Genomic DNA, 14,330 nt, shown 5'->3' with positions numbered 1-14,330 from the left:
TCAGCAGGTGGGGAAAAAAGTCTGAAGTACAGATCTAGCACTGTGTTTTATTGGTTAGATAAGGCTGCCCTGAGCATGTTGATGTGCTCCCTTTTGTTCAGCAGCACAGGCTGGCTGCAGCTGGCTGCTTGTTTCCTTGGGGACTAATGAACAGGACTGCGATAGACACCAGCTACAAGCAGCAGGTCAGTAACCAAGACAGGCAGCCTTTCGTACACTGCAGTTCCTGCCTCCCCTGTGCTGCAATGGTGTGAGTCTTCCCAGGCCCACTACTGTTTTGTTTCATTTTAGATTTGAATAGGACTGGGAGATCTGGAAGGCTACCACATTTTAATTACCAGCTTCCTGTTTGATAGCAGCTTATATATACTTCAAGAGAAATAGACCACATTAATTTACACCTACTACAACTTAACTAGAAATAGCATAAGCACAGACCTTACAACGAGGTGGCTGCCATCTGGGGATTGTACGTGCATCTAGTGCTGGTCCAGTAGCACTGCCTTGCATGGGGAAAGGAATAAGTTGGGAAGAAAACTCCAGAAAAAGGTACAGTGAATAAAATAGTACCGTTCTGGCACTTACCTCATCTTGGCATTTCAGTACAGTGGAGATGTTGGTTTAGTACTCTTAAAACATTACTAATCAGAGTTTTTGATAAAACACATTTAATATTTCCATTGTAACTTACACATGCCAGAACATGAATATCCATTAACATGGTGCTGATTTATAAAAGAATATACACATTTTGCACTGCAAAACAAACCACTTAAATATACAATCCTCTGGATGCACTTAAATAACTAAGGTAAAAGGTACAAAATATCTAACAACAAAGGTATGTAAATAGTAATTTAAAAAGAGTATTTTTGTATGTTACAAATACTTGCATGCCAGTTCTTTATTGGGACACCAAATAAAAAATGGCACAGAATGAAGTTGTTGCATGATTCTAGCATTTGAACTCGGGTAGCAGAACAAGCTGAATAGACTCAGTCCACCTAAACTTGAGTGTTAAGAGTATCTTAAATTTCTGTACAGTCTTACAGCTGTAAAGTAGGATTAGTAAAAATAAAGTAGCTTTTAGATGATGTGGTAGTTTCAATAGTTAACTGTTCAGATACTTCACCTTATAATGTTTTATGCATAGTGCCTCTGGAATATAATACTGACTAGAAGAAAGTTAGGGTAACCAAGAGTGAGAATTTTAAATTATAATTTATACCTTCAGTAAAATAATTTAGCATCTTTAATATTAAATATATTTGTAAGTGTATATGCAATTCAAATAAGCTGGTTCCAAAATTAAGCAAGTTTTTAAAATTAAAACTGTAAGGGAGGATTAGTGAGGCAGTCATGCTAATTTACGTGCTTGACCATTATTACAATTGACAGCATCGCCCCGTTCTCCAGCACTTTCTATTTGCATCATCCTTTCTCTGAAAGGAGTCGAGTATTCATAGAGAAGCGTTCTCTCAGGGAATGCTGGAGTGTACATTTCAGCTGTTACAGAGCCACACTCGACGTCAGTGCACTTAAGTGGGTTTTTACGAAGACTACAGGGTCTCCGATATACTAAGAGAAAATGTTGCGCAGCCCCAGTGACTTCACTACAGCATTGTTCCCACTAAGGCTGAGGCTGCTTAAAGCTTTATCTTTTCTTTCGGCTCAAGTATCCTGAAAAGTCATTGAAGTCAGTCAGTCAAAACATCTTTCTCAAAGAAAACAGATTCAGACTTACAAAATTATGTCAGTTCACACTGATACTTTACTAATACATTATTACAAGACATCCAAAAATCCCTCAAATGGTTAAAAGAGGACTCTTACTTTAAGAACCCTGTCTACTATCCAGGAAAATAAGCTGAGGCTGGTGTTACTGCAGCTTTTGGTGACGGTTGGACTTTTGTTGATAAGTATGGTTTCAGATATTCTGTAGAATAGCAGAAACAAGATACTGTTCATAGAACCATAACTATTAATAACCTTTAAGTACATTTCAAATAAGGTCTTGTTTTAACTATTTCCATACATACCTGAGTTAAGTGTATTTTGACTAAGCCCTCGTAAAGGAATGCTGTCATCTTTTTTCTTCAAATACTTTGATTCCAGCTCTAAATTATCACCACTAGAAATAAAAAGGCTTATTAAAATTTAAAACAAATGTAGTCAGTTAGCAGTGCATTAACAAGCATGGATACAGACTCATTGAGAAAAATCTTAACTTGAAGTGGAACTACTGTGTTCCTATGAACTTTGTCATTTAAAGACAAACCATCACTGAGTAGGTTAAGAACAGTCTAGAACTAATTTTTTGACTGACCCATCACCTGATAGCCTTAGATCTGTCACCAGGAAGGACAGAGTTCCTTGGGACCCGCTCCTGAAAGCATGGCTCTTCATTTGTTACCTACAAACCATGCTGCCACAACTTAAAATTCATTAACATGTTGATGGAGAAAGGCAGATCACAGAACTAGCTTGGTACTGGAAATGTTTTGCTGAGTTCAAGACACATGTAGAAGACATGGCCCTATAAAAATAATAATTTAAAAAAAAAACAAAAAACACAAAACAACACTAAAAATGCACTAGATGACACTTACTTCTCCTTATTTGCTGGATGACTAGTTGCACTCACTGTCTGAACATCTGAACACCGATTCGTTTTAGAAAGCTGTGTGTTAAACTGAATCTGCAGAAACGTAAGAGTTGCAGGTTAAAGAGAGCTACTCGAGACATGATGGCCCATCAGTAAGTGTACTCAGAGAGTGAACTTCTCAGGGATTAATGTTTCTATATCTTGCATAGCACTTCTGTGCTGCAAAGCATGCAAGAATAAGCAGCCTAAAAACAAGCATTAGCTATTACTAATATTGATAACGTTCAAGACAGGGAGTTTAAGGGTACTAGGATATACAGTAAATATTTATGCATTTTGAGAAATATTCAAAACATTAAGCTTTGATATTTTGTGCTACACATTCTTAACCACACAGAAAAGCCAAAGTGCCTGCCTTTGGTACTGGACAATGCGAATTGACATGTTTGTTGTGTGCTGGTTCCGGAAAGTTCTGGAAGGCATACACAGGAGAAAAGGGATGATTGATTCCTGAGCTGGGAAAGGATGGTCGGTCAGGCTGTAAGAGAAATAGAACACATCCATAAAGGAGAAAAACAATTCTTGAAGTAATTGTTTGTACAGGTTCAAAATTCCAAAATTAACAACTAACCACAATTACAAAGCTAAGGCTCATTTGAGTCGTCCTGATGGGAAGAAAACATCACCTTTCCAAGATTCACATTCTTAAAGAAAACTTGTAACTTTTAAAAAGTTAGACGAGCCGAGCACTCTTAGCTAATAGTTTTAAGCTCATAATAAGCTAACACACCCTGTAATTGATTAATATATTATACGTATCTAGCTATAAATCAAGACCTCTTTGCAGGAATATGCCCTTCCACTACTGAATAAGAAGCTCATCAATTGCTAGGTGACAACAGACATCTGTACACACGGGGACAACAAAAAATAAGAACCAATAAGCTGTGGTATTTAACAAAGATAGTAGGTTATGCTTCTTACCCCTTATTTTCATGTTTCTAAATATCACTAATAAAAGTATTCAAATAGTACGCTTTCTTTTTCAACCTATACAAGGATAATTAGCAAGTTAACCTCACAACACAAAAATGCCTTTTTTTTTTTCCCCCTTCTGCACTTCATCTTTTTCAAGCTAATTTTGCATTGTTTTGTGTATTTTAATAAATGCAAGCTTAGAAAATTCTCACTTAGAAGGCCAGGGCACCAAGTAGCACCCAAGAGGGTATTATGTAATTAAAAAAACCCAAAATGTGTATATATATATATATATATACACACACACACACAAAACAAAACAACCCCACACCCACCCAAAACTATAGGGCCCAAAGAAGATGAAAGCACTTTTTTTTTTCCATTTTAAGGCCATACATTCCAGGAAATAATGACTACATCATAACCATGTTATTTATAGCTGTATCTTACCATGCCATGAGGTGAAATGGCAGTCCTAACACCACCATGTGTACTGGCAGAAGTTTCTAGCTTCTTTGCCGTCTGAATTTCATTCAGCTGTTTGTTTAACCATGTGATTACTGAAGAGAGGAAGAAAAAGGTCAAGCTCACTTCCTACTTCGTACAAGCTGTTTAAAACAGCAAGTAGCCCTTCCTCAAAAAAGGGACAACTTGGTGGGCTATTTTTCCTCCTTAAGCTCAAGCATCACTAGAAGTCCTAGTCTCATGAAAAGCCTTTTTGTTCAAGCTTCCTCCACCCCTACATGCCATCCTGTTCCTTCCTCTAGAGTTAGCCCCCCACACCACAATACCCCAAGCAACCACAAGCACCAACTGCAAAGGAAGTCTTCTCTACTTGCACCTCTACGTTGTTGCACACCCGCTACAGACAGAAGTTTGTTTTCCATAAACGACAATAATCGCAGCTCTTTATAAAAAAAAACAACACAGGTAAAGCAATATAGTTGCTTCCATTAATTTTCAGTAGTAGCTAGGTCACTATGCCATTTTTACAGAGGGAGAAATGAAATTGTATAAACCTACCATTTTCGTTGGTTTTCAGTAACTGCTTACTTTCTTCTAGTTTTTGTATTGTAGTTTCTAGCTGTTCTTGTAGTTTGCAAACCTGCAATATTCCCATAATAATTATAACACCATCAGGAGCTACTACTAATACAAACTGAAGAAAAAATATAACATAAATAAATAAAAAGGATCTATGAAGTAGTTCTAAAATTATTTAGAGAAGTTTGAACTCAGTCTTTTACAAAAGCAATATGATAATTCTTTTAAAATAAGGCCTACTTTTAGCTAGGGTTTCATCAAGATGACAGCTAGAAACCTTTCCAACCTTAATTTTTCTATGATTAAATAATGCAAGGACTCTAAGCAGGGGAATATACTTAATGGAAGAAAAAGTTCACTCTGTTCCTGGTCTTGCCTCCTTCACCAACTTTCACATGAATATGCCCACTAAAGCATGTCGATTCATCCATTATATTGCTTTGTACTCCTAATAAAATTTTAGTTTTCTTCCATATGGACAGTGGCTGTTACAAATCAGTTTAATATGAAAAAAATGAAAAGTGGATTACACATGTTAACTAAGTAAAAGAGTATATTCTATTCCATGAAAAGATTTAAGACCTTATTGCTGTAAATAAGTAAGTTAAAGAATACAAAACCCAACACACTACATATAATAGCATTTACAGGACAGAGGGTTAACCTATCACAATACCTCCTGCTCTTTCATTCGAAGAGATTGTCCCGTCTCCTGCAATTCTCTCTGCTCTTTTTGAAGTCTCTCTTCTTTTTCTGCCAATAGTTTTTCCTGTTGAATTGTTACTGTATTTTTCAATTTTAATTTACTCATTAGAGTTTTCAAATCTCCTTGTAACTTCTTGATAATTTCATTAGCCTATTAAAAAAAAAATTCTCAAAATAAACAAACACCTAAAATAAGGAAGACATTCCATAAGGATAATGGCATGTTCAAACAAACCTTAAGAAGTTCGGCTGACAGCGACTTAATTGTTGTCTCTAGTTTTTCAATATGACTTTGTTTTTTCTCTGTACTCTCTTCCAGTATGACCTTTAAAAAATATTAAAAATATTATAATAAAGATATGTGACAGACATCGCTTATGATTTCAAGTAGAACCTTCTTTGAGAACTAATCCTTACAAGAAATTCAGTCCTTGCTTTTCAGTCAAATTTTATAGGATCGCAATTCATTAATTTTTCTGCTTACAAAAAGTACCACTAACTTTACTCCAGTACCACAATATTAAAACAGTAGCGACCCTTTGTAAAACTGAATCCAGTATGCTTTTGATGCCATAATTTAGAATCTTTAACTACATTTGAAAGCTTACTTGCTGTATTCATAGAAACTGGTAGGCTGCTAATCTATAGAGACTGCAATTAAGAAGGTTCTACAGAGCTTTAGAGAAAATTATTTTGAAACTTGAAGGAACCTTTTGTTCTTGTGTCGCATCTAATACTTCTTTTGTTCTAATAACTAGCTGATCTTTATCTTTGATCTCTTGGTCCAGAACAGCAACCCGTGTCTGCAGCTGATTAATGAGTTTCTCTTTTTCATGACATTCTGCATCCAGAGTAGTGTTCTCCCGACGCAGGGACAGCACCTCCTGCTTTGCTCTTTGACATTCCTAGAATGTTGGGAAGGAATTTTATTTTTTTTTTTTTTTTCTAAGAAAACCTGGAATAGTAATTTAAACAGATACATCCAAATAGTAAGCATAATGTGGAATGAAGAGGAGCTGAACAAACTTAATACGCTATATTTTCTATTACATGCACATGCAGGCAGTGTTAATGCTCTAAAAATACTAAGTTTGATTATGGAAATTAATAAGCCATACATCTTCTATTCCAGAAAGCTTTGCTTTCAGTTCTCTGACTGTAGAGTCTCCTTTGTATCTCCTTTCTGTTAGATCTTTATTGATGACCTCGAGTTCCGAGAGTCTGTTCTGCAACTGTTGAATACTTTTCTGATGCAAATTTTCTAATTCCTTTTTCTGTTGTTCAAACTGTTGTTGGTACTGAGCTTGTGCCTATGAGAAGCAAAGAAACTAAGTAGTTATTCAATGAATCTGAAAATTAAGCCACGAAACTATTCACATACAAGAATATTGTTAATTCTTTTCTGTTGTCATACCTGGAGAGCTCTTTCCTTTTCATTTGTCAGCTCCTGCGTGTGTTTGTTTGTTAGAGCTGTAGTGCATGATGTCCATTCATTTTTCAGTTTGTCTAGTTCTCGGCTCTTCTCTGACAAGCTCTGTTTGACAAAGCGTGTAGAGTTTTAAAAATTTAAGCATTTCAGTCAATACTGAATGATTCTTTACTGTTACTTCTTAAAAAGGACATGGAATTATTAAAAGTCTAAATTTCAGCACCAGATGCCAAAATATCTGTTCATTCTGTAAACAGGAAAGTAAGGCACTGACAAGCTAGAGAGTACCTTTCTGACACTGTGGATAAAATAATCTTTGCTTCCAATTGTATTTTCTTCCAACCACTATTTAAGAGTGAAAAAACAGTCTGCTATTGTTCCCTACCCTTATAACACAAAGTGCTCGGGGGGGAGTTCTTCAGAAGCATCTTCTCCTCTTTTTGATTTGTAAAATTCTAGAATTTGACCCAAGTCATCCTCTTTAAACACAAATGTGAAGTCATTACTGGGCTGACTGCAAAAATCAAAAAGTAGTAGAGTAACATGAAGTCCGAGACTCCCGATTTATTTATCATGGCTTCACAATTTTTCCAAATACAAGGATATCCAACTATTCACAGAATATGTAGAGTATATTTATCTTCACACTAGCATATACTTACTATATAATTTGTGCGTGCATACACGTACAGAACTCTCTACAAAATAAAATTTTGTTTTAGTACTGTAAGAACTAAATTTTATTCTTCAATTGCACGCTTTACTCATTCCTAAGAAAAGCTACAGTAGACTACTTTTCTTCTTTTCACTCACTCCCAGGTCAATTATCTTGGCTACGTAGTGGCTAACCAACCAGCCCACAAGAAGGTACATTTTCCACAGATAAAAAAAAGTGCAACTTACAACAGGAAAGTTAAAAATTTACATTACCTGTTGAGTGTAGCTCAGTTGTCTGGTAAGATCCTCTTCAGTTTTTCTAAGTTTTTCTTCCAACATCATTTTGTCTTCCTATGTACAAATTGACACCAAGTCAAATCCTTAGCTCCCAAAATACAAGTAGTATTTAGCATCCATTTTACCAGCATACCCTGCCTAAGCAACAACACGCCCATTACATTTATGGAAAAATCATCTTATTAAATAAACTTCATCTTGAATAAGATATAATTAATAGATTTAAAAGAAAAGGCATTAGCTCACAAGGTAAAAAACCCTGAATTAAATTCTTACCAAGATCTATAAGGAAATAGTATCTTATCATAAAGACTTGTTTACAAAGGAGTTGCATGAACAACAAATCAACTGAAACACTGTAAATTTATGCTATTTAAATGGGTTATTAGGTGGCTATAAACATGACAGCACAGTAGGAGAGACACAAATCACAGGCTACGAAACTGAAACAGACAACAGTCAAACAGACAACAGTCTCATTAAATAAAACCTAGCATGGCACCAACTGCATCAACATTACAATTTTAATTTGCTATTTATAGCTACTAGCCCTTTGAATTCCATAAAGCCTTAGAATTATATACACACGCATGCTTTCCTAAACCCAACTGCAGAACAAAGACCCTGAAAGTTTTCTGTGTTTTACTTTTGCAGTTGATCTGGCAATCAGCACAAGGCTATGAAGCATGAGACACTGAAGCATTCAACAGCTGCATACTACATGCACCGCATGTGCAAAATACCTGATTTTCTGCCAGTACAAATTATAGCACTTGGTTGAATATACATGTAATATTTTCATTGGTAGAGTGACAGTAACAATTTAGTTTTATAACATGTACCCAAATAACTGCATGCAATGACATATATGAGCTAAAATAAAAAATAAACCAGAGCATACAATTTGGTACATACTTTTGAAGTATTAAGACTGAAAAAATGCTTAAGTACACACAGCATCAAGGCCTAGCTGCAGCTATGACAAACCTTCATTTTACCTTAAGGCACTTCAAACAGCTGGCTAAAAACTTCTTTATTTCTGCATCATTTCCTGGTAGGAATTTTAGCGAGAGATGGGTAAGATGTTTAAAAGGGTTGGTCTCCACTACATTTAAAGAGACAGGTGTGTGATCTAGAACAGATGCTGAAGAAACTAACTGCAGCAAAAACCTAGGGAAAATAAAAAAATAAGCAAATGTTTAGCATATTCTTTTTCCTGAAACTACCTGTAGATCCTACCAGCTGTTTTCAAATAAAATACATTTTTATATGTGCATAAAAGGCTGCCCAGATTTCATTTGAAAAAGAACTATGAAATTCAATGCCTATGTTGTAGTTAATGCTACAAATATCAGCTAAAATGTTTGCATCTTATAATAAGAAATGTACAAAACTAATCAGTTTGTTTATTTGTAAAATTTTCAGAAGCCCTTCTTAGACTTAGGAGTCCAAAATCAAGTAAGGCCTTTGTAACCAAATTCAAAAGGAAAACAGACTCCTGACTTTTAGGTATCCTATACCCTAGTAAAATTCATAGCCCACATACATACTTCAGGAAATGGCCTGACTACCGGGGTGGTGCTAGGTACTCTGGACAGGGCTTTCATCAGTACCCATACAAACAAAAATAACATATGAAAAGGCCACTACAGGGAAGGGTGGACTTCAGGTCTCCCCCCTCACATTAATATCTGAACACTGAATGAAAGAAAAAAAATCCTTGTCAGAATGCCTTATAACTTTGCCTTCTCCTGTGAAACAGAATCATAGAATCATTAAGGTTGGAAAAGACCTCTAAGATCATCGAGTCCAACCATCAACCATCAACTCAACACCACCATGTCTACTAAACCATGTCCCTAAGTGCCTCATCTACATGTTAGAATGATTTAAATTCATCAAATTCAGATTAGCTCTTTAGCATTAAACTAAAAAAAAAAAAAAAAAAAAAGACAAGGACCAGTGCTGCATCCTTGCATTTCTGCTAGCTTGTGAAGCTTGTCAGCTTCAACTCAGGTGGGGAGACTATTACTAGACATCAATTCCACTGCTCCGTCCTCCTGAGACTTAAGTTTTGACAGTAATATCCACTGACTAATATCCTGATGCATCCAGGGGACGGTTAAATTATTCTTGTTCTACTGACTCTTCTCAGTCTGAATGGCTGACAAGTATTTTAAGACCTCAACACACACACAGAGTAATGCGGCACTCATTTATTACCTACCTTGGGATATCTTTGTTCTGTTCCTGAATGCACTGCTGAAGCAGATCTATAAATTTTTGTGGGAAAGCAGAGAAGTCTACCAAGAGACCTTGTTGGGATTTTAAACTATATAAACAGATTGGGAAAAAAAATTATTAACAATTTTTTTATATATATATATAAAAAACAATATATAGAAGTGTAATTTATTTCCTATATTTTGTTTATACTAGTAGAAAGAACTAATTCTGATCACGTCATTAAAGTTCGCTAGCATATTATTTTCAATCCTGCACACAGAAGAAATGTGATCACGTCTTGGATAACAAATCGCCAGAGAATATTTTTGATTTCAAGAGTTCTTGCAAATGGGCTGCACTGAGAAAAAAAGAAGTTATTGTGGCAGAACAAATGTGCTTCTTTGAGTAGACGTCTTCCTTACAGCACAGAACGGCAAGGTTATTGGATAGGGGCACATGGAAGAAGCAAAGAACAACGAGGGGAGACTCAACCATTATCAAGACTTTATCTGCCTACTTGTTTATTTAACTGCACACCTTCACCACAGATGCAGTAAACTCAAAGACAGAAACAGACATTCAACAGTGTGTTGAATAAGCCATACCTTGTATAACTAAACACTTCTGCACATCTGTTTTACAAATACTATTTTACTTTTGCCTTTTGATCTATACACTGATCACATCTCTTTTTGAAAAAGCAAAAAACAAACAAACAAAAAAAACCCAACAAAACACCAACAAAAACAAAAACAAAACCCCCAAACAACAAAGCAGAAAACTCAACTGTTCATGCCTGGTGCCCAAACGTGATGACCAAATTTTGAGCAAGTAAAGTATAATGAGACCCAACAGTACAATTAGTATGCAAGAAACCCATAAGACAAAGGCTCAGGTCTGTGAATCCATGTCCATGCAAACAGACTTTCCTCTTGCAATTATTTCTTGAAATAGTTCACATGCATACAATAATCTATAAGAAGTAATTACGATAAACAAAAGAGGCAAGTAGAAATATAAACTGTGGCACTGTAGCTATGCAGGGAACTTAACACCAGGATTCTATCACTCATCTGTATAACCTTGAGCCCATCACTTTCCTGTACTTGGCTGTTTCACCAACTGGTCAAAGAGAACAATACTACCAAAATACTGACAAAACTCCACAAGTGAAAAATGCCAAAACCTAAATCTAAGATAGACCATTCCAAGCTAAAAATATTCCTTCATTCTTTTTTTGCCATTTAGCAATGTTTCACAGACAAGACATTATAATTTCACTAACCTTTGAAAATCTTCCTCAGATATGACAAGGTTATAAAGGAAAAAAGGATCAGTATCATCAGTCAATCGAACAGCCAAATCCTGAAAAGACAGACATTCAAATATGATTTAAAATACTATAAACCACCCTGTAGCATTGTTTAAATATTGTAAACCAGTATTGCAAACAGTATTTAGTGTTTTTACTGTTTAACCAAAAATAAAATAGAATTGTGGCAACTAATTCAGAAGGTGGAAAACATTAACGTTTAACACAACTTCCAATATTACGGTGGGAAAAACAGGGAAACGATTTCTCACAAAAATAAAACAAGTAAAAACCTTCAAATTTGAGCAGCAAAGGTTTCAAAATTCAATGTATCTTCATCATTTTACAGAAAGAAAACTATTTGCTACTTTTCCCCATCGTGAAATAAGAGTGTAGCACTAGCAGTCCACTGTAATGGATCACAAACACGTCATTTCCATAACTGGAAGTTTTTCAGAGCATACTGCTCCTAAAAGTTTAAGAAACCACCTTCTGAAGAGTTTATATATTTGAATACAGAGCTTCACAAAGCAAACGTAAAATGGATACAGCTAAAGTCCAGTAAGTTCATAAGGAAAATCGTAGCATTATGCTGCTTAGCTTTTAAAAATAAACTCATTTGTTCGCTGGAGGTGTACACAGTGTTTTGGAAAAACTGCCTTCTCTGTAAACATTAGTCTTTCATTACAAGGCTGGGGTTATGCAAAACATACTATTAGGCCCAGGCACCTGTTCTCTATAACAAGGCTCAAACCTGTATGAAGAATATAATATTCCCTATCAGAGGAAAGAAAGGAAGTAGAAACCTGACAGCTCTTCCAACACAACTGAAGTGTGACCATAGCACATGTACATCTACAGAACTGAAACAAGTTTCAGTAATTCAGGTACCAGTAATAGTAACAAAACTCTCAGTTGGAGATGTATAAACAAACTCAGGGATTTACATGGGCAGCTAGCTTATGTTAAAATTAACGCCACGCCAAACCAGCTAGGGTGAGTTGTTGAGTAGGATAAGAATGCCTGCTTGGTTTGACGTCCCATTAACCGATCCAAGCATTTGAAGTTATCTTTTTAGACTGATCACTCACTGATGTACCCAACTGGATTTCCAGGCTCATGCTGACACAGGCTGCAACTTGGTACACAGTTCTTAACTGAACCACTTCTTCACACTTAATATTACCATTGTCACAGTTAGCGGAATCTTACAAAAAAGTGCTGTACTCCTTTACAAACAAATCTTTACTCAGTAACACTACAACCAACTAATGACCAATCTTAACATCATGGTAAGTGGATGTACAGTTTAAGTGACGAATTATACATACAACAAAAAAGATTTTATAACCTCCAGTAGTAATCTCATTGCTGTTTTTCCTGAGAAAGAAGATTTTTTTACTGCAAATTTAGTACATTACTTCCTTCCTACCCCCACTGGATGAATTCCAAACATTCAAAGACTAACACATTTCACAATAAAAAACAAAATGTTATATCCACATACAAGTTGTCATTTTTGCTAGTTAAGATGAGGACTGTGCAAAGACAACTGCTGCTCTACACTCTTAAATAAGTGTTGAGTATATTTAAAGCAAGGCTGCTCTTAAGCTTTAACACAGGTTCCTCTGAGGGTCTCCAAATACTTTTAATTTGCAATTTTCATGAACAGCCAAACTACAAGAGAGGGCTAAAAAGGCTAGGGAAAAACCACCATACCAAACCAACTAAATTACTCCAGAAATTAAGTAAAAAATAAAATAAGGTCGAAGTGACAAACATACTAAAATCCTGTTTTGCTTTTCCTTTTCCTATTTATCCTCTTATACAACGAAATTCAGATAATACCTAATGAATAACACAAATATAACTAATCCACAAACCTTTTTATGAACAGGATTAGAAATCGACAGTAGCTCAATATTCACTCGAACATTTAATTTCCTGTGTACAAAAAGATGAAACTTAGTAACAAATCAAGAAAACATTCTCCAAATAACATGTGTTCATAGCCACATTACATGAATCAGATGACATTTAGAAAAGAAAAACTTAGGCAGAAATATCGACAAAGTTCCCATTGATGACTACTACTAAGATATCTGAAAGCCCCCCAGTTTCAGTTATCATTACAGCTCCTCAGTCAGCTCAGGTTTTTTTGTTGCTTGTTACCCACCAAACTTTAAATAGCAAGGCAGAAGTTTTGAAACTTTGTCCAGAAACTAGAACCTTTGGAAAAGCCGGCTGAAATTTATTAGCGATTGCTGAAACTTTTGATAATCATTTATACAGTGCTACCTTGTCTTCATTTACTTCTTGTTGAGTAACCCGAGAAGTTACTTGCATTACGAAATACAACCACAGACATCAGCCTTTCTGTGCCTTCTCATATAGGCAAGCCAGAGAGGCCCCAACGCCTGCATACACTGTCTAATCCAGATAGGACCTACATTACTAAAATTCACGGTATTTTGAATAGACACTTCACATAAAATATTCCTGGGCTTTCCCGAACACGAGTGCTAAGCCACGCACACATGCACACGGGTGCACCCAAATCGACTTATCCCTCGGCAGAAACCGATGGGCACGGACGTGTGGGTTCGCCCACGCCGTAGGGGCAGTAACGAGGGAGCTGAAATGCTGCAGGAGGCCGCGGTAAGGCTGGCTTCAGACTGCGAGGAGGAGGAGGAAGAGGAGGGGGGCCTACCCGCGGGCAACCGCTGCGGCCTGGGCGACGCGTAAACACCGGCCCGGCCAGCCGGACCTGCAGCGCTGCGAGGGCCCGTGCAGGGCCGAGGCAGAAATCCCGGCCCTCGTGTAGCCTGCACGGGAGACGCGTTTGTCCCCGTACCCCTAAAGCCACTGCGTGTTTTCTCCGCTACCAGTGCCCCCTCCGCCCCTTCTCCCCTGGCAAGGCACCCACAGCAGCCACTTCAGCCCTCACCGACTACCTCCAGCCTTGCTGCGACCAAGTCCCCTTCCCTCTAACCCAGAGGGTCCCCCCAAAGCAAGAACAAGGCTGCTCAGCTCACCGTAGGGCCTCGCCTCTCACCCAGCAGCTGTTAGGGCACAAG

General features: G+C 36.8%; 2 protein-coding genes across 2 annotated transcripts in view; one reads left to right on the top strand and one right to left on the bottom strand.

The window, feature by feature from the left end:
- Positions 1 to 1,850: 1,850 nt before the first annotated feature.
- On the bottom strand, positions 1,851 to 13,255 carry SASS6 (spindle assembly 6 homolog (C. elegans)). Its single transcript, XM_009579788.1, is given in 17 exon segments — positions 1,851 to 1,936; positions 2,040 to 2,131; positions 2,610 to 2,698; positions 3,021 to 3,143; positions 4,034 to 4,143; positions 4,607 to 4,688; positions 5,304 to 5,483; positions 5,568 to 5,657; positions 6,043 to 6,237; positions 6,451 to 6,642; positions 6,747 to 6,866; positions 7,692 to 7,769; positions 8,714 to 8,885; positions 9,943 to 10,047; positions 11,227 to 11,306; positions 13,137 to 13,217; positions 13,220 to 13,255. Coding segments are annotated over 17 exon segments (1,911 nt in total).
- Positions 13,256 to 13,836: 581 nt separating this feature from the next.
- The window catches only part of TRMT13 (tRNA methyltransferase 13 homolog (S. cerevisiae)), an 8,041-nt gene continuing 7,547 nt past the window's right edge, over positions 13,837 to 14,330 (top strand). Inside the window, exon 1 of the mRNA XM_009579791.1 lies at positions 13,837 to 13,981. Within this exon, the coding sequence (XP_009578086.1) occupies positions 13,837 to 13,981 (145 nt within the window). The remainder of the gene's footprint in view (positions 13,982 to 14,330) is intronic.

Source organism: Fulmarus glacialis, unplaced genomic scaffold (genome assembly GCF_000690835.1).
Source record: "Fulmarus glacialis isolate BGI_N327 unplaced genomic scaffold, ASM69083v1 scaffold15716, whole genome shotgun sequence".
Classification (NCBI taxonomy): Eukaryota; Metazoa; Chordata; class Aves; order Procellariiformes; family Procellariidae; genus Fulmarus; species Fulmarus glacialis.
The sequence above is the reverse complement of the archived record's forward strand: the minus strand, read 5'-3'. Positions and strand labels throughout refer to the sequence as shown.